The sequence below is a fragment of the Hyla sarda genome, chromosome 4 (genome assembly GCF_029499605.1).
Source record: "Hyla sarda isolate aHylSar1 chromosome 4, aHylSar1.hap1, whole genome shotgun sequence".
NCBI lineage: Eukaryota > Metazoa > Chordata > Amphibia > Anura > Hylidae > Hyla > Hyla sarda.
The window spans coordinates 297,237,060-297,257,588 of NC_079192.1; the positions used below are offsets into that span (position 1 = coordinate 297,237,060).

General features: G+C 43.4%; 1 protein-coding gene and 1 pseudogene across 2 annotated transcripts; both read right to left on the reverse strand.

The window, feature by feature from the left end:
• Window positions 1–266: 266 nt before the first annotated feature.
• On the reverse strand, window positions 267–19,561 carry ACTR6 (actin related protein 6). 2 transcript variants are annotated; one of them, XM_056574622.1, is made up of 11 exons: window positions 19,346–19,561; window positions 16,340–16,457; window positions 15,701–15,769; window positions 14,432–14,555; window positions 14,190–14,325; window positions 13,993–14,049; window positions 11,065–11,163; window positions 10,911–10,989; window positions 4,980–5,151; window positions 2,435–2,573; window positions 267–476 (listed from the first exon to the last, which is right to left on the reverse strand). In XM_056574622.1, exons 1-11 carry the CDS (start codon window positions 19,504–19,506, stop codon window positions 347–349), a joined length of 1,284 nt encoding a protein of 427 aa, XP_056430597.1. In that variant the 5' UTR covers window positions 19,507–19,561; the 3' UTR covers window positions 267–346. The 2 variants fall into 2 exon arrangements, with proteins under 2 accessions (XP_056430597.1, XP_056430598.1); XM_056574623.1 differs by lacking the exon at window positions 19,346–19,561 and adding an exon at window positions 19,194–19,219.
• LOC130267950 (U2 spliceosomal RNA) lies at window positions 8,783–8,957 on the reverse strand (annotated as a pseudogene).
• Window positions 19,562–20,529: the final 968 nt, after the last annotated feature.

Sequence of the window (20,529 nt, forward strand, 5' to 3'; positions counted from 1 at the left end):
CTTAAACTCTGATGGGTTCAAGTAAAAAAGAAAGGGCATCAAGTGCTCCATTCAAAAAAAAAAAATGGGATGAGAGGGCCAGGCCTTACAATACCCACCTGTCATGAAACTTAATTTATTACAACACCTACTGTACTTAGGGATTTTTGTTTCTTGGGGAATGATATAGATGCAAGCAACAAAAATAACTTAAATACCCAACATTTCTACTTAAATCACTTTTTGATTCATATGAACACATTTTGCAATAATGACAGACAAAAAAATCTCTAATAAATATTTATGGCAAGGTTATTAATTACATGACTAAAAAAAGGGTAAAAAAATATTACAAGACATAAATAAACTAAATATCAAATTTTTCTTCACAAATAGAATGGCCATTTTCTTCATAATCCTCTCTGGTTACCACCATATCTTCAAAATCATCGTTTTCTGATATTAGCTTTCCTCCTTCCCATGAGTAAGAAATGGGGCTGTGGGGGAGGAAAAATAAAAGATAACCAATGCTCAGCCTGTGGGCTACAAGAGATATAGATTCTCTTCACTAAAGACATAGGGAGAGATCAATGAAAGCTGTCTAGTTCTTGGACCGTTAAGATGGACAATTCAGGAGTGTGCCAGCTTGTTCACAAATGTTGGTATTTTTTTTACCATTTGTTTAGCACATGGCAGTAAACCCTTTTACTGAATTCACACCCATATGTCACATGAAATGTACAACTTTTTTGTTTAACCCCTTAAGGACGCAGGGTTTTTCAGTTTTTGCATTTTTCCTCATCTTCTAAAAATCATAAAGCTTTCAATTTTGCACCTAAAATTCCATATTATGGCTTATTTTTTTGCGCCACCAATTCTACGTTGCAGTTGACAGTCATTTTACCAAAAAATCCACGGTGAAGCGGAAAAAAAATTCATTGTGTGACAAAATTGAAGAAAAAATGCAATTTTGTAACTTTTGGGGGCTCCCGTTTCTACGGAGTGCATTTTTTGGTAAAAATTACATTTTATGTTTTTTCTATATGTAGAGATGAGTGAACTTACAGTAAATTCGATTCATCACGAACTTCTCGGCTCGGCAGTTGATGACTTTGCCTGCGTAAATTAGTTCAGCCTTCAGGTGTTCCGGTGGGCTGGAAAAGGTGGATACATTCCTAGGAAAGAGTCTCCTAGGAATGTATCCACCTTTTCCAGCCCACCGGAAAGCTGAACTAATTTATGCAGGAAAAGTCATCAACTGCCGAGCCGAGAAGTTCGTGATGAATCAAATTTACTGTAAGTTCGCTCATCTCTAAGGTTAAAATAATACCCTACTTATATAGGTTTGATTTTGTATTACTTCTAAAAATTAAAAATAAATACATGCAGGAAAATGTATACGTTTTAAAATTGTCATCTTCTGACCCCTATAACTTTATTTTTCCACGTATGGGCCAGTATGAGGGCTCACTTTTTTGCGCCGTGATCTGAAGTGTTTATCAGTACCATTTTTATATTGATTGGACTTTTTAATCGCTTTTTATAAATTTTATTAATGCTATAAAAAGTAACCAAAATGCGCTATTTTGGACTTAGGAAATTTTTTGCGCATACGCCATTGACAGTGCGGTTTAACTAACTATATATTTTTATAGTTCGGACACTTCCACAAGTGGCGATACCACATGTGTTTTTTTATTTACAGTTTTTTTTTTTATGGAAAAAGGGGGGTGATTCTTACTTTTATTAGGGAAGGGGTTATATGAATTACACTGAACATACCGATCGCATATACAGATCATTGCCGTGCCTGGATTTCAGGCCTGGAGCAATCAATCGCCAATCGAACGCGACTGAGGCAGGTGAGGGGACCTCCGCTCGTGTTCTGGCTGATGGTCCTGGTCAGCCCGACTGAGCTGCCGGGAATCTTTTACTTTCATTTTAGACGCGGCAATCAACTTTGAACGCAGCGTCTAAAGGGTTAATAGAGCGCAGCACAACGATCGGTGCCACACGCTATTAGCCCAGGGTCCCGGCTGTCATTAGCCACCGGGACCGACCCGGTATGACGCGTGACCCCACGTTATATACCAGGACCGGGCGCAGGGCGTACAGGTATGCCCTGCATCCTTAAGAGGTTAAATTTGTAGAAAAAAAGTGTGTGTATATATATCTAAAACTGTCTAGTAACACATGCAACAGTTGTTTTTAGTGCACACAATCTCCACAATACTATGTATTCTAAAGCCAACTTATGCACAAGATAGCTGGCAGTTGAATGCTTCTTCGTGATCCAGTTCTCCCAACTGGGGAAATAAGCCACAGTCTGGGGGTTCAAAATGATCACCAAAGCAAGGGGTAGAAGTGTTGAGCTGCTACCTTAGCTCTCCTCAGAGAGGCTATGAGCCTTTTCATGAATCTGTATATGTTCATTGCTACATGTTACAATACTTACTTATGAGGCAAGATAACTGACACATCGTAGTCTGTTGGAGTAAGTTTCCGCACTTCAGAATACACACGCTCTTTGAATCCAGGAAGTAATGCGTTTCCCCCAGTAAGAACTATATTCTTGAAGAAATGAGGTTGCATTTCTAACATAAGAACAAAACAGTAAGTTTTAATCAAACATAAGTTAAAGGAATATGTCAGCTGCTTAGAGCTGCAGACAGTGCTGTGGCACTTGAGCAGCTCCACCCTGCCTCCTTGACACTTTATTTTAAAGGCTTGCCACCACCATCAGCTCCAGAAAACGGTACAGTTTGCTTTTATATCCAAAAGCATTTGCAGCTCCTAGCAGCAGTTACCATTGACAGATTCCCTTTTAGGGTACGTTCACACATACAGGATCCTGCGCAGGATTTGTAACTGCAGATTAGAAGCTGTGCTCAGTCATATAGTTTACATTGAAATCTGCAGCATAAAATCCTGTGCATCAAATCTGTGTACGTGTGAACGTACCCTAAAAGAAGCAAGTGTACCAACCTAATACACACTCTAGAACAATGCCTATTCTAATAAAATGTATATAATATATCAATCTTTACTTAACCCCTGTGCTCCTGCGATGCCTCAGGTGTGTGCTTTAGTCCCCTGCTTCGAATCTCTTCTCGAGCCGCATCACTGGCTGAGGTGGGATATCACTGCGGCCAGTGATCGGCTGAAAGTCAGTGTGACCTAGTTTTTTTTACTGACTAAAGCCAGATACTGAAATATGTTTTGGTTCCTTTTTTTATATATATATATATATATATATATATTATATATATATATATATATATATATTTTGGGAGCAGCCATTTTGCACTAGCTTCTGCTCTGCTGACAACAATTTGGAGAGATTCTTTACAGCAACCACATGAAACTTGTAGACCTGACCTGGATTTATTAATCTGCCTGAACCAAAACTGTCTGGTTTTGCCCATTAAAAAAAACTCACTTATCAGCTTTCATATCTTAACCCCTTAAGGACCAAGCCAATTTTAACCTTAAAGGACCAGGCCAATTTTTGTGTTTTTTCCTCCTCTCCTTCTAAAATCCATAACTCTTTCATATTTCCATCTACAGACCCATATAAGGGCTTGTTTCTTGAGTGACCAGTTGTACTTAGTAATGAAACCTCATTTTACCGTAAAATGTACGGCGAACCCTAAATATTTTTTTAGGGAGGAAATTTTAAAAGAAACCTATAATTTTGAACATTTTGGGTTTCGTTATCACACTGCACACTTTACGGTAAAATTACGTTTTTTTAATTCTGTAGGTCAATACGATTAAAATGATATTCATGGCTAGATAATTTTATATTTTTGTACCGCTTTAAAAAAATCAAACTTTTTGTATAAAATCAGTGATCTAAAATCGCCCTATTTTGACATAATCGCCTAGATTTTTCCGTATATAGGGTGGTAAGAGGGCTAATTTTTTGCGCCGTAATCTGTACTTTTTATTGATACCACATTTGCATATATAAAACTTTTAGATTTTTTTTGGGAGAATAAAATGTGACAGCAGCATTTGTGGACTTTTTTATAAAAAAAATTTAAGTTTACACCGTTCACCATACAGGATCATTAACATTATATTTTGATAGTTTGGACACTTACGCACCCGGCAATACCAAATATGTTTTAAAAAAAAAATGTTTACGCTTTTTGGGGGTAAAATGGGAAAAACGGACAATTTTCATTTTTATTGCGAGAGGGGATTTTGCACTTTAAAAAAAAAAAAAACATTTAACTTTTTCTTTTTTTACTTTTTATGTATGGGGGGGGGGGGGAGGGAGAGACTATCTATAGCAATCATTTGATTGCTAATACTGTCCTGTGCTATGCATAGGGCATAGCACTGATGAGTGTTATTGTCGATCTTCTGCTCTGCTCGCTCTCAGACCAGAGCAGGAGACAGGTAAGGGGACCTCCGTCCACCATTACAGATGATTGGATCGCCAGGGAGCGCTGCGGGCAATCCGATCATCTATTTCAACATGCGCATTGCCGCAGATGCCGTGATCTGTACTGATCACGGCATCTGAGGGGTTAATGGTGGACATCCGCGTGATTGCCGATGTCTGCCATTACCAGCGGGTCCCATGCTGCTGATAGCATCCGGCACCTGCCATCTATGACGCGAGCACCGCGGTCATACACAGGACGTAAATGTCCTGGTGCGCAAAGTACCACCAAACCAGGGCGTACATTTAAGTCCATGGTCGTTAAGGGGGTTAAAGAGCTACAGTTAAAGGCCAAGCTGTGATTGGTTGTTATGGGCAAATCCAGACAGTGTTGATTTCAGACAGATTAATACATCTGGGCAAATGACTTCTGTAAGTTTTTGATCTGATCTGTACAATGGTCATAATTCAATGAAGTTGGAGAGGGCACGCTGTGACTATCACCTTTTCTGAATGGTGTGATTCCCCCGTTATTCATATATAGACATTTCCTTTACATTGTTCAGATACATTAACAAAAAGGGGCAGAAACTATTTGTTGTCTTACCTTCAGGGAGATTGTTAATGGAATGTACTATGGCTTCCGGAATACCCATCTCCTGAATTCCTATATCTGAAGGATGGAATAGTATCTCGGGCACTGCAAACCGTTCATTAGCTAAACGCAGAATCTGCTCTCCGGCTGTGGTCTTTCCACTGAACACCATCTCTTCCCTTGGCTATTATACATTGAAAACACAGTAGCCATATTAATACACTACCAAAATCTTTCCTGATACTTATAGTATCACTTATATATCTAAGACCAGTTTTTCATAGATTCTTAAAGTAGATTTGCGCTAAACATCCAATTTAACATTGCAAAGCAAAAGGAACCCTTGGTCCAATAGACCTGAAGCATGTAGAGCTAGGGTACAGACATCTGAACCATTTGAACTGTATGTCTTAAAGGAGATTTTTTTTTTTTTTGTACTCACCGTAAAATCTCTTGTAGTCTTCATTGGGGGATACCTATACTGATGGGTAGACATCCGATGCAGGTATAAGGCAGCACACCAAGTAGTGTTCAAATAAAGTGCAGTTTAATATCCCATATCCAGATACAACATTTCGGCAGTATCACACTGCCTTTCTCAAGCATGTGTGATACTGCCGAAACGTATCTGGATATGGGATATTAAACCGCACTTTATTTGAACACTACTTGGTGTTCTGCCTTATACCTGCATCGGATGTCTACCTGTACAGTCTGCGACTGGGACTGTTGGAAACTTGGCTTGCACCCACCTGCTGTGTGATTACTCCGGCTGTGCTGTCTCCGCATTTCTTTGTATACTGATGGGTATATACTCTTGCCACTAGGAGGCGCTGATACTTGGAAAAAAAAAAAGTCTGCTCCTCCCTGGCAGGATATACCCGCCCACTGGAAGTGAGGTAATCAGTTTTGTCACAAAGCAGTAGGAGAAGCCAACAAAGAACATGTCCGAAGGACCCTACACAGAGTCCCGGATAAAAACCCAATAACCAGAGTACACTATCCGGACAAAAATGGGTGGGTGCGGTGTCCCCCAATGAAGGCTACGAGAAAGAGATTTTACGGTGAGTACAACAAAAACCTTCTTTTCTTGGTTGCTTCTTCATTGGGGGACACCTATACTGATGGGACGTACCAAAGCAGTCCCCTAGGCTGGGAAAATCAACCACTAGTGAAAGGGGAGCAGTCCCCAGACTGAACCCACACGTCCGTAAGGCCTGCAGACAATACCCCAGGCCAGAGACAACTGAGGCCCAGACACTGAGCTCCCGGAAATCCCCCATCCATGGATAGGGACTAGGACACCAAGGAAGGGACTGTGCTTAGCAGAGACTCCAAACCAAAGGTCGACTAGGAAGCCAGATGGGACGGAACCACCCAGAAGGATGTAGGAAAACAACGCCAACCCCATCAGGCCCATGCCAGCACAAAGGTGCTCAACCACTGCAGACCTGCGGAAACAAGATCACAGGAAGGCCGAGGCACACCCCACCGACAGAAGGGAATGTGGGCTATACACGTGCAAGGGGGGGGGGGGGCACAGAGAGACCCGGATTGCAGTCACGGTTGCGGCAAGAATGGTCCTGTCTTCAGACCCACACGGAAATGGGCCACCAGCCTTAAATCCTGAGAATTTCTCCAAATGCACGTCTTGATAAAGAGCTCGGTCCGAGCTAGAAACGCGTTGAAAGTGCTTTTTAATCTTTTATATCTACCTTGATGGAATAAAGAAAACCTTTTATTGGGAGAAGCGCCTGTTTTTTGGAGAAATTCTTTTTTGCTACCAAGTTTCATCTCTGTCTGCCGACTCCCCTGGAGGATCGGGTGCTCCAAGGCTGCTGACCCACTATCTGATGAGCTGTTATAGATGTTAAGCTCTAAGCATAACACATTCCGGTGAGCATTATATTATTGCCAACATTGCCTGAATTTTTTATGGTATTTCACTACGATCGCGCTCCTCTTGTCTTTTTTTGTCTCTATAGTACATTAAATCCTGAGAATGGCAGGAATGTGGAGAGGGACCTGGTAAAGTTAGGGAACCCCACAAACCAGCATGTGGCGCATTGCAGAAGGCTATGGAGCCACATGGGGAGACCCACTTGGAACTTCGTCAGGACAGTGGGGATTGTATGTTAGATGATCCGACGTAGCAGTAAACTACGGAGACAGTCGACGGCTGACAAGCGGAGGATTCCCGAGCACAAAGGTATGCTCCATCGAACCCCCCATAGACAGTGGAGTACAGGAGTGCGGCCAACTTATGGGCGACCCAGTGGTGTAGGAGAACATGTAGACTAAATGACTGACAGCAGACCCTTGTGCCTGCTGGAACCCTCTGACAAGTCCTCACACAAACAGTGAAGTACGGTAAGACACAGCTAGGCACACGGCAGCCCAGACAAACAGCGGTGGAAACTGTGCAGACAACAGTCTGGCGTAATGAGTGACTCTCCAGGCGCTGGTGATAAGGGGACACAGTCAGACAGGCAATAACTGTGCCCCTTAGAGCATGTGGAAAGGCAGAGAAGCCATGAATAGAATCCCCGTCACCCTGGGAGATCAGGGGAGGTTTAGGAGCTGTGGATGGAATCCACTACGCCCTGCATAGGGTCCACAGGACACACCAGGTCACTCCACTGGGCACCGCGCACTGGCAGTGAGGTACCGGAACTTCAGCCACAGATACATCAGCCCTTGTTGAGGCGGCAGAGAAAATCGTGCAGACCACTGTCTGGCTTACTGGTATGGGTCCATGTAGACAACGGGGCACTCCGGCAGTCACCTCACACTGGAAGTGGGGTACCGGAACTTCAGCTGCAAATGCGACAGACCTTGGAGAAGCGCCAGAGGAAACCATGCAGACCACTGTCTGACTTACTGGTATGGGTTCATGAATACAATGGACACTCCAGCAGTCACCTCGCACTAGTAGTGGGGTACCGAAATCCAGTCGTGGACATGGCAGTTGTGAGATGAGTGACGGGTGAGACTGTCTGGCCTCATGAGAGCAGGTGCAATTGTGACCACGCAGAGACACTCCCATGGAGACCTCGCCCTGGACGAGGGGATCCGGGACAGAAGCCGCAAATGTGACAGCCTGTGAAAGAGGGAATAACATATGTACACCTGAAGACCTGGCAAACCTGACATGACAACCGGCAATAGAAAAGAAACAGTCCAGACTGTAACCCCTTTAAAGGGGTACTCCGGTGAAAACCTTTTTTCTTTTAAATCAACTGGTGCCAGAAAGTTAAACATATTTGTAAATTACTTCTATTCAAAAATCCTAATCCTTCCAGTACTTATTAGCTGCTGAATGCTACAGAGGAAATTCCTTTCTTTTTGGAACACTGATGACATCATGAGCACAGTGCTCTCTGCTGACATCTCTGTCCATTTTAGCAACAGTGCATAGCAGATGGTGGCTTAGTGGTTAGCACTGCTGCCTTGCAGTGCTGGGGCCTTGGGTTCAAATTCCACTAAGGACATCAATAAATAAATAAAGACTTATTATTATTATTATTATAACGTCAGCAGAGAGCATTCCAAAAAGAAAAGAATTTCCTCTAATATTCAGCAGCTACTAAGTACAGGAAGGATTAAGATTTTTTAATAGAAGTAATTTACAAATCTGTTTAACTTTCCGGAGCCAGTTGATTTAAAAGAAAAAAGGTTTTCACCAGAGTACCCCTTTAACTTCTAAGGGATCATCAAATCCCAGGCACTTCCCACCCCAGGGAGTCACATAAGTCCGACAGCGTGAGAACCTTGGCAATAGCAGGAACGCCAGAGGTATGAAGTCTAGCAGCCATTTTTGGTGTACTGTACCCGAAGATACTACCCTATCGGGTTAATGTATGGGGCGACAAACAAACTTCGAAATCTGCCCCAGTTCTCAAAAATCCATTACATTTTTATGGCCCCCACATAGGGGACATATCAAAGATAAAACTCAGAAGACCAGAAAGTACACCTGAGTGGAGGGACGAATTCTGTAAGTTTGTGTTCCCTGAGATCACTAGTGTGCATGGAAAATAAGTGAAAATGCAATTATCGAGGGCGCAAAATGCTACAAAAATGGTCTGAGAAACCAGCAAAAGATTGATATATTTTTCTTTTCTTTTTACGTTTGAGAGAGCTTTCCGTCTCCAGGGTGGAGGAGATTACTAGAAAATCATCCCATATAAATTATTTTCTTAGTACCTAATCCAGATTCCCATGGATGGTCTCCCATATCCTGCTGAACTTGTTTGGTTCTGCAGCGATATGTCTGACTGTCAGCACTTTTAGGGTGCATTTGTGGGGGAAACGAAGATATGCTCCAAGCCCCTGTCAAGCAGCACAGCCGCCGACACCTGTGTGGGGGAGGATGGCAAAGCTATCTGTTCCCCCCGCTATAACTGTTGCTGGATGAGGGAAACTGCCAGGTCTAAAGGAGAGAGGTCGGGGGCGGAGCTAGGCCAGAGTCTGTGTCTCTCCGACGGCGGGAGAGTGAAAGCGGTGCTTGGCTAGAAAGGGGCCCGCGAGACTTGAGGTTCAAACAACCAAGGAGTCAGAAGATACAGCCCCTGACATCCCTGGTGGCACTAAAGATCCCTGGAGCGCGCCAGAACAGGAGGGCTCGCTGCGGGGAAGAGGGGCAGAGCTAAGCTCCGTAGTAAAGGCACAGATCCCTCCCTGACGGGTGCTCCGAAGGCAGCGCCGCCAGAGCAGGGAGAGAGTCAGCCCACAGCTGACCCTCAGACTCCCACTCTGAAGGGAAGAAGAGGGGTGGAGTTACCTGCCGCCATTACGGCTCCCGCCGGCCAGCTCTCACCGGCCTGACCGTAGAGATATAAGTGCAGGGAGCTGCCGCAAAAGCCAGCGGCTGCCCTGAGGCAGAAACGGCCAGGTGAGATTACCAGTGGGAGTCCCGACCCCAACAAAGATAGGCCAATTACCCCTGAAATTGCCCCGTAGTCAAAAGATATTAACCCCCTTAAGTCCTGGGGGGGGGGGGGGGGGGTGAGGGAAACATGCTCACCTAGAGATGTCTTCACCCAGCTTTTTTAGGAATCTGCATCAGGTCAGGCTGTGACAGTGGGACGAGCAGGGAAAATAGGGGGACCTGGACCCATGCTGCAACCCCAGGCGCTGGCCATTGGCAGGAAGGGGTTAACTGTGCATTCATTAATGTCCCGTGCCCCTTAGCTGCATATGGGGGAACAGGTAGCGCCATGCTCCTGAACCCCCACCTGAAAAAAGGAAACAAAATGGAGTAAAAGAACCTAACTAAACATCCCTTACTAGAAAATAATAATAAAAGACCAGGTCTGGGGAGCTCCTAGACCTGTGTCTTGCCTCCTGCTGACACTAGCTAAAACTGATTAGCTCACTGCAGGTGGATCCTGCCAGGGAGGAGCCGACTTTTTCCTAGTGTCTGCGCCTCCTAGTGGCAGGAGCATATATACCCATCAGTATAGGTGTCCCCCAATGAAGAGCGACCGAGAAAAATGGGTTAAAGGCTTGTACACAAGTAAAGGGAATCAAATGACTACACCCTACAAGATGTTGGTAACATGCACATAGTGATAGAACCATTACGTATTACATTTTTTGTATTCCTCTATGACCACACATGATAGTATGTTTACATCTGATCCATGAAAAGGAAAAATAAGGGTCCAGTGAGTAGATTGGGCTAAACCAATGTTCTTTTAACAATCGTTATTTACTGGTATTTTACAAAGATTGTGGGAAGTGGTCCAAATTGTGCATCAAATTCTAGCAAAATTACATAAGCGCAACATATCAGGCTATTCAGCTAATAGATTAATACTGCCTTCCCTCCGAAAGCCAAACCTCTCATACTAGCCAGACCATAGTCCCTCAATTACAAATTTGTCTGTAATGCACATTACACTCTGAGCTGTATATGTGCCGCACCAACCTACAACCTACCTTCACAAAACCTTTCTTGATAGTGCTAAAGTCTGGCAGAACATAATCAACCATCAAAGAGTTGTCTTCGCCTTTTAATCTAAAAGAAAACATACCTGTTAGTATTGTAATAAGTATTTCGATTGAAATAATCTCTCTCTCTCCAAGCACCTACTTGGCCACTTCCATGTCTTTATAAAAATCTGCAGCTACGTAGCACACATCTTCTTTTACTTGATTCATTACGTGAGTCTCATCCATAACATGTAATTGTCTGGGGAGAAATTACAAAGATTAAAACAAAAACCTTCAAAACATAAAAGCTGAGACTATTTCCTTTACAGTGGGGTTTTGGGACTTTATTTTGATGCCCTATCCACAGGAAAAGCTCATCAATTGCTGATCTGCAGACATAAGGCTATGTCCACACAGGGGAATGTCCGCATGGAAAAGCGGAGGGCTGGTAAAACATCCCGGCACCAAGACTGCTCAAATATGCACAGTCTCCTAGCAATGCATTTCCGTGCAGAGTACGTAAAAAGAATAGACAAGTCTATTTTTTTTTCTGAGGACACTGGAATTTGAATTTGTGCCAGATGTTTCTGGTGCGGAGATTCTGCTATGTGAACAGCACGTTCATTTTTGCTTTCTTGGTTTTTTCCTCCTCGCCTTCTAATAGTCATAACTTTTTCAGATGCCACCTATGGGTCCATATGAGGGCTTGTTTCTTTGTACCACCAATTGTACTTGGTAATTACATCAATCATTTACTACAAAATCTATGGTGAACCAAAAAAAATAAAAAAAATGTTACTATTTGTGGGGAAAAAAAATGAACCCCCTTCCTTCAGTTTCCATGCAGTGCACTTTTCGGTAATAGTTACAGGTTATATTTTCTGTAGGTCCATATGATTACAACAATACCTGATTTATATAGTTTATTTCATTTTACTATTTAAATAAGCAGGGCTCTGTGCAGTAAGGACAAGCAGGTCCTGCTTGTCCTGCCCTCGCTTCCTTTATTTGGACTCTGCACAGATACACACAGACAATAGCTGCAAGGACAGTATTTTTTTCATCCAAAAAATATACAATTTTTTTACCAGTTTTTTTTACAAATATACATATTATCTACATTATATAAAATCTACATATTTTAAAATAGTACAATTGAAAAAAAAAAAACTACACATTTGTAACATACCGCTACTGAAGAAAAGGCCGAGGCCTTGAAACACGTCTAGCATACTATCTCAGCATTGGGAACCATATCTTTATCACATGCCAACCTGTTATTCCTAACTATCTACTTGCAACAGCTGGATGCCCCCAGCTTTGGGACCACCATCATTCGCATGCGCACAGCACATTCACACGAGGAACGCCGGTCACCACTCCCATACCGCTATCATCCTTCATCCTCCACTTGCGGCAACTACATCCCCTACAGCTGGATAGCTCTCCGTGTCAGCCGCTTTACCGGAATCGCTTCTATCCACGAGCAGACGGGCACCCTCCTCTGAGCTGGATACCTCCGTGCCAGCCCGACCGCACTTCACAAGACATCGATTGGTGAGCGGTGCCGTGCACCAAAACTTTAATCTTATCTACACAATATCAGGAACGGAGAAATCCGAACCAGTGTATGTTACAGTCTACCCCATCAGACACATTAGAGCTACAGTCTATTTCGGATACAATATATCTAACAGTGCATCACACTGTAGCTATGAACTGAGGACTTGTACTGTCTGATTGAATGCATCATTTCCCCTAATTTGCGCATCGCATATTGTCCATAGTTGGCATTAGACTATATGTTCCCATATTTATTTTTATCTATTTTTTAATTGTTTTTGTGCGTTTATTTTATTTTTAATCTTCTGTGCCTGATGCTTGGGCCCCGCTAAGGCACTTGGAAGCCCACTCTTTTACATCCTTTACCACTCATTAATAAATTAATATTTCATTGGATCTCATCTCCCTTTGTCTTTCTTTCTATCCTTTCACCTAGTGACCCTAGAGGAATGGTTATTAATTGATCTATATCAATTATTGCAGTTTACTATATTTTTTTAGGCCATTCTGGGTGAAAGCATCACCTTTAACCTCGGGTTCACTTTCCCATTATCCAAGTGAGCTGCACAATTTCCCTTGTTTTTGAATATATGCTGAGAAGCAAGTAGATCAAAATACAAATTGTGAATGCGCGACCATGTCTGTTTTCTCTACTTGAATTAAAATTAAATTATGTAATTACAAAGTACAATTGGTCACGCAAAAAACAAGCACGCATATGGGCCTGTAGACTGGGCGCAGGGCATAAAGGGGTACTCCGCCCCTAGACATCTTATCCCCCTATCCAAAGGATAGTGGTTAAGATGTCTGATTGTGGGGGTCCCACAATCTCTCCTGCAGCACCCAGTCATCTGGTGCACAGAGCGAACTTCGCTCCGTGCCTGATGACTGGCAATGTAGGGGCCACCACGCCCCCTCCCATAAACTTGCATTGAGGGGGTGCGGCATGAAGTCACGAGCCTCCAGCCCCTGCATCGCCAGAGAGCTTGCGGGGGTTCCCAGCAGCAGGACCCCCGCAATCAGACATCTTATCCCCTATCCTTTTGTATAGGGGATAAGATGTCTAGGGGACGTGTACCCCTTTAAGGGGATACTTTGGCACATAAGCAGCTTTAAGGTACAAAATAGACAAAAAAAAAAAGGGGGTTTAGTATTACAAATTATAAAACAAATTAAAATAAATGACTCACTTCTTAAAGCCTTCACCAATCCAATGTGGATGCTGCCATGTTTCCCTGCCCATCTATGTTCACAAGCTGCCAGCAACAACATTATGTAGCAGCATATGACCACTGGTGCCAAGCACTGGCCTCATTGGTCATGTGGCGAACCAAGTAGTATATGGCACATGGGTGCTAATGCCAATGACTGGCTGTAGTGGTTAAATGCTGTATGGCTGCAGCCTGCACATCGAGACCAGATGGGGACTACCAGAGCATCTGTGCTGAATCTACAATGGTTTTAAGATGTGAGTAGTATGTTCTTGTAATTTTAAAGCAATTTCAATGTATTGTTGTCAACTTACCTGTATGATATGATCTCTTTGAGATGATTTGTTAACAACTTTCCCCCAACATTAATTCTGAAAAAATGATACAAAAACAGTACGATTAAATATCTATGACTACTCTGATACTGGCACTAAAAACTTAGAGCTAAAAAAGCAGCAAGCTGCCAACTTCTTATCGATATGACTTGGGTGGGTATCATTACTGCTCATACCTTATTATTCCTTCTTGCTTCTTTTTACTGCGACAATAGGGTACAATGTGTGTGAAAGAATAGCCTGTGTCTACAATAATGCAGCATAACTCTGAAGGGTTGTCATGAAAGTATCGGTGTGCGCTCAGGGCCCCAGCTTCCAAAATAGAACAAAAACATAATAATAATTTTAATTTGTAGAACTTCTCAACTGAAACTGAAGTACCTTAGACCTAAATAGTTTACTATCAGAAATGACTTACGGTTCACTCTTAGTGCTGCCTGGAACTGATATTCTTCAAACAAAATCTCATTCATAGACTCTTGAATTGAGCTGAAGTTAAAATAGGGCTCTGTGATTATTATGTTTGATTCCATGAAATCCACCTAAAAAAGACAGAAAAAAAACTAAACTATAAACACAATTGTCTCAGAGCTTCTGATTCACTGAACACAAGCTGTGAACAGAATGTCTTTGTCCTGCTGACAACATCTGCAGTGCAGAGTAGAGATGAGCGAACTTACAGTAAATTCGATTCGTCACGAACTTCTCGGCTCGGCAGTTGATGACTTATCCTGCGTAAACTAGTTCAGCCTTCAGGTGCTCCGGTGGGCTGGAAAAGGTGGATACATTTCTAGGAAAGAGTCTCCTAGGACTGTATCCACCTTTTCCAGCCCACTGGAGCACCTGAAAGCTGAACTAATTTATGCAGGAAAAGTCATCAACTGCCGAGCCGAGAAGTTTGTGACGAATCAAATTTACTGTAAATTTGCTCATCTCTAGTGCAGAGCACCTCAGCACAACCCCTCTACAGTATTATCGGAATTGTCCCCATGTATACATTGGACTATTCCTATAAAAATATTAGATTAGGGTATTTTTTGTAATGCAGAAAATCAGGGGTGGTTCGGTCTGGTCTCCGTCATTTATAAATAGGCTGGAGATTACAAAACTGCGGAAACCACCATACAGACTACCATAATCCTGCAAGAAGCTGAACCTCATGGATTCTAGTCCTAGGCAGTTAGGAAAAGACAGCTGCCAGAACATGTGCCCATGAATGAAGAAAAAAGAGGGAAGCCAGAACCCTTCTGATATCCAGGTAAGGCCCCCATTCAGCATTACAGTCTCCCCTACATTTACTGTATATGGTGTGAAATCTTATGAAGTACATGCTAAAGGTCTCCATGGGGGTAAAAAAAAAAATAAAAAAAAAATAAAGTACGGTACTTTTGGCCTATGCTGGGTAACAAAAATCCCATAAAAGAAATAATAAAAAGTGGGTGATAAATGTCATACAGTTGTATCCAGGATGTAATCTATTTTATAGTAGGGCATATGTGCCCTGGTGCAGTTACCAAATATATCCCTAGGCCCCTTTTTCACACAACAGATCAGCCAAAACATTTTCTTGGACTTCCATATGCAGGATCTTTCCATCAGTAATATAAATGATCGTTTTCTGTTTTATTTTATTTTTTTTACCCAAAAACACATCACTACAACTGGGTTTTCACGAGCAGTACATTACCTGAAACATTTCCTTGCCAAAAAGGTAATCCCATACTTGTCTTTGGACATCCCAGTTCACCAAGTAACCCTGTGTAATATAAAAAAAAAAAAAAAAAAAACAACTTACTAGTCAATGGTTTCAAAGCAGTTATACATGAATATTTATTCAATGGGATTTTTAACTTTTTCAGTGCTGGTAGCCTCCAAAATATAGTTAAAAAAAGGGTTATCTTAAACTGGGAAAACTTTTTTCAAAAACAGCACCACACCTGTCTGCGGCATTACAATTTGGCTCCATTCACTTCAATGGAGCTAAGCTGCAATACCACACACAACCTGGTGAAAGATGTGGTGCTGTTTTTGGAAGAAATCAGATGTTCTTTTGAACCCCGGAAAACCTCTTTAGTCTAGGTTTCCACACAGGGGTTTTTTCTGGCATTCTTTTAGAAAACTTTTACTGCAGTTTTTGAGCCAAAGTCAGAAGTGGAACCATGAGGAAGAAGTATAAGTCCTTCCTTTGATATTTCCTATTTTTAAATACACTTCTGGCTTTGGCTCATAATTTAATCTGCCATGGAGGCTTCTACCAGCTTCTAATGACTGGAAAGGATAACACAAGGACTTTACCAATCTATACATTTATTTTAATACTACTTACCTTTTGATATGGAAGTATATAAAAAAGCCCAGACGGATCTTTTATTTCATCTATTTGATTCGCTGTAAATGTCTTTAAGCGAGCGGTTTTTGATCTGAACTGACAATTTGGAATCACACTGCAGAATAGGAATAAAAAAACAACCATTAATAAAGGAGTAGTCCAGTGGTGAAAAACTTATCCCCTATCCTAAGGATAGGGGATAAGTTTCAGATCGTGGGGGGTCCGACCGCTGAGGACCCCCGGCTTGCTGGCCAGATAGCGGTTGTTGAACACGAAGCGGCGGCCGACGCGCCCCCTCAATACATCGCTATGGCAGAGCTGGAGATTGCCGAAGGCAGCGCTCCGGCTCTGCCATAGCGTTGTATTGAGGGGGCGTGTCAGCCGCGACTTCGTGTGGTGGTCAACATACCCCCTTTTCGCGGGCTGTCGGGGCCCCGTACAGGTGATCGCAGGTGGCCCCAGCAGTTCGGACCCCCCGCCATCTGAAACTTATCCCCTATCCTAAGGATAGGGAGGATATGTTTTTCACCACTGAATATTGCCTTTTAAGTTTGTGCAGAGAAGTCAAACACCTGTTCACACTACTGATATGTAGTTTGCAATAATTATATAATAGGTCATGATGCCAGTGTGAACAAACTCCAAATTTATAAGTCTGTCATTGTCTTGATAAGAATTAATCAATCTGTCAAACACAAACACTGTCTGATTTACCCTTACCAGCCAATCCCAGCTCAGCTTTCATTTTACCAGAGCTCATTAAGAAATTAAAGCTGAGCAGCGATTGGTTGTTATGGGTTTACCAAGAAAGGATAAAGTTAGAGTGATCGCCGCCAAGGTAAAATGTAAAAGGCACAGACCCCTAAATAAACTTGCCACCTCTAGAATTGTCCAAAAAGCCAGACAATAAGAACCTGCACTATTTTCTGGCTTTCTTAATAAAGTTGGATACCAACCTTGACAAAGACAACTAGAAGCCCCTCACTTTGTCACACTGGGGAGGAATTTATCAAAAATGTCTAAAAGAAAAACTATGTTGCCTATAGCAACCAATCCCATCTCTCAATTCTTAAAAGTGCACAGATAATAAAAACTGAGCTGTGACTGGTTGCTATGAGCAACAGACATTTTTTTCTTGTAAACACTTGATAAAATTCTTCCCTTTGTTAATAGCATATTACAGAAGCCTCTATTCCAAAGGCTGTCCGGGCATGCTGGGAGTTGTAGTTTTGCAACAGCTGGAGGCACATTGGTTGGGAAACACTAGTCTATTCCATGGAAGGGATTATGTAAAGATGTATTTAGCAGCCAATCAGAGCTTAGCTTTAATTTCTCATATTGCTCTGATTGGTTGCTATAAGACATCTTGATAAATCTCTCCTTAGGAGTGATGGAGTTTCTTCACAAAATCTAAAGGTGTGGTTACATGCTGCAGCCGTGAGAGGAGGAGACACAGAACTGCATACATGGCTGCCGCAGCGCTCACGGGTGGGAATATATTGGGGAAGGTTCTCACTGTCACTTAAAGGGGTACTCCGGCCCCCTCGATCAGGCATCTCATCCCCTATCCTTTGGATAGGGCAGTGTTTCCCAACCCAGTCCTCAAGGCACACCAACATTCCGAGTTTTTTCAGTTACTCCATTGGAATAGAACAGGGAAAAATTTAAATCCTGGGCTGTTGGTGTGCCTTGAGGACTGGGTTGGGAAACACTGCCCTATCCAAAGGATAGGGGATGAGATGCCTGATCGCGGGGGTCCCGCCGCTGGGGACCCCCATGATCTTGCACGCAGCACCCCAGTTAAAATCAGTCCCCAGAGCACGTTCGCTCAATGTAAGTCTATGGCAGGAGGCGAGACAGCTGTCACGCCCCCTCCCATATGCTTGCATTGAGGGACGGAGGAGTGACGTCACACGCCACCGTTCCTGTGGTCGCTGGTAATCAGACCCGGAGCGAACGTGCTCCGGGGACTTATTTTAACCGGGGTGCTGCGTGCAAGATCATGGGGGTCCCCAGCGGCACCTGCTTTCTATGCCCCCTCCCATAGACATGAATGGGGGCGTGGCGTGGCTTGACGTGGCGTCACATCCCCAATCCCGGAAACCCGGTGGTTTCCGAAACTGGAGATTCAGAACCCGCATACAATTCGGGTGCTGCAGGGAGATTGCGGGGGGGTCTCAGCAGTGGGCCCCCCGCGATCAGACGTCTTATCTCCTATCCTTTGGATAGGGGATAAAATGTTTTTGCCCGGAATACCCCTTAAATTAACCCGTAAATGTTTGGCCACCAGGGGTCCTCCTTCTGGTCTTGCCAGCAGTCTTGCAGCAGCCTGGGGGCTCCAGATGTCACCCCTGTTTGGGAACACCCCCTTCCCAGTCCATGGAGCTGACAGCTATACCTATATACTTGCATGAAAGAAACACATACTAAAATCCCCTATTGTGAAGGGGAGGACTGCATCCTTGTGGAGTAAACATCCCTTACGCATCTCTACATATATTTTCATTGGAAGTGTCAGTAAATGATCACCAGCAGCAGGAGGGTATAGACATTTTTTTCTTCAGACCAGGGGGCCTCCGACTGCTGCAAACCTACAACTCCCAACATGCCTGCACAGCTAAAGGTAATGCCATGCTGGTAGTTGTAGTTTTACAATAGTGGTTTGGAAACACTGATGTAGATATATATGGTGAGTGATCAAATCTTGTGCAGAGGAAAAGGTGAAAGAATTAAAGCTGGAATCTGACAGGTTGCTATGGGCAACTGCACCCCTTCTTTTGCACAAGATTTGATTACACCCCCTCCCTCCCTATGTTTATCATTTATTCTATACAAACTACTGTGCCCACACCGGCTGTGCATATAAAGATGCAGGGGACACCGGATCCTCCAAGCAGTGATCAGTGAGAAGATACGCAGCATAGAGAGTACCCGATTCTGCCGCTCTATGTGAACTCTATGGTATGAATCCCGCCGGCGCCCTTCTCCCCATTCAGAACGCACCTTACTTCCCCGTTGCTGTACCCGATCTTTGCGGTGTAGGCCCCGTTATCTAACACCAAGGTGGTCATCCCGGGTCTTGAAACCCCGCATACAGTGTAGGGATCATCCGGGAATTGTGTGACGTGAGCCGTACGAGCCTTGCGCCGCTCTCCCCGCTGCATTGTGGGAACTGGGAGGACCGTGTTCACCTCCTTGCGTATAGATAGTCTGGACGCGTGTACTTTCACCTTGTGAGTGCCGTAAAGCATCGGGCGGCAGCACCCCAGATGGGAGTGACTTATCAGGGCAGACTGTGCAGGGTGTACGGGAGCGGCTGCGGGGGTTACCGCACTGTGAGCGCTACTGGTGTGCACTAAGCCTATGGCGCTCCTGCATATGTGTGGACATTGTAACGAGGGCCGACTCCATAACCTGAAGGCACGAAGGAGTGTATTTAACCCCATGTTTTCTGCTCCCTAACTTATAATTCTTATTATTCTCGCTACGGCACTGTGTCCGTGATCTGCGGTATTTATTGATGCTATTTTGGCATGTGATGTAACCAGAAACAACAATTTTCACTTATGGCATTAAAGGGGTACTTTGGCGTTTTTTTATTATATATATATAATTAACCCCAGGCTGTTGGCATATGAAACAAAATCCTGGACCTGCCCCAGAGAGCTTAGTGTCCCAATACTGCTTCTTGTAGTCAATAGTGTTGGGTGCGAATATCACATATTCGCGAATATAGCGCTAAGTATTCGCAATTATGAATGTTTGCTTTTTTCCCCCACAGTGATCATCCCTCCCTGCTTCCAGCTTGTGGTGTAAACAAGGCTCCAATACTAGTCACTGTGTCAGACTGGTAGGCGGCCAAAAATTTTCGCGCATATTGATCCCTCCCTTGTTTTAGCTCTTTTATCACGCGATATTGCACATGCAAATTTTATGGTGCATAGTAAAAAAAAAAAAGGCAGCGAAGTTTGCGAATATATGACGAATATTCATCCATATATTTGCAAAATATCGCAAATTCTAAAATGGCCTATGCCGCGCAACACTTGGTCAACACATCATTCTGTCACTCAGCTAATCTTCAGCTGTAGCGATGTCTTGCCTTAGCCAGGCTGTAGCATTACAAAAAGTCAGTGTAACAATAGCCTAAGGGTAAGTTCATACAGCCGGATTTATTTGCTGGTTTC

Coding starts and splice junctions, on each gene's coding strand:
- ACTR6 (XM_056574622.1), bottom strand. CDS start 19,506: ATGCAGCGGGGAGAGCGGCGCAAGGCTCGTACGGCTCACGTCACACAA. Junction 11,164..13,992: donor AAAGAGATCATATCATACAG/GTAAGTTGACAA, acceptor ATTTCTCCCCAG/ACAATTACATGTTATGGATG. Junction 10,990..11,064: donor AAAGACATGGAAGTGGCCAA/GTAGGTGCTTGG, acceptor GTTTTCTTTTAG/ATTAAAAGGCGAAGACAACT.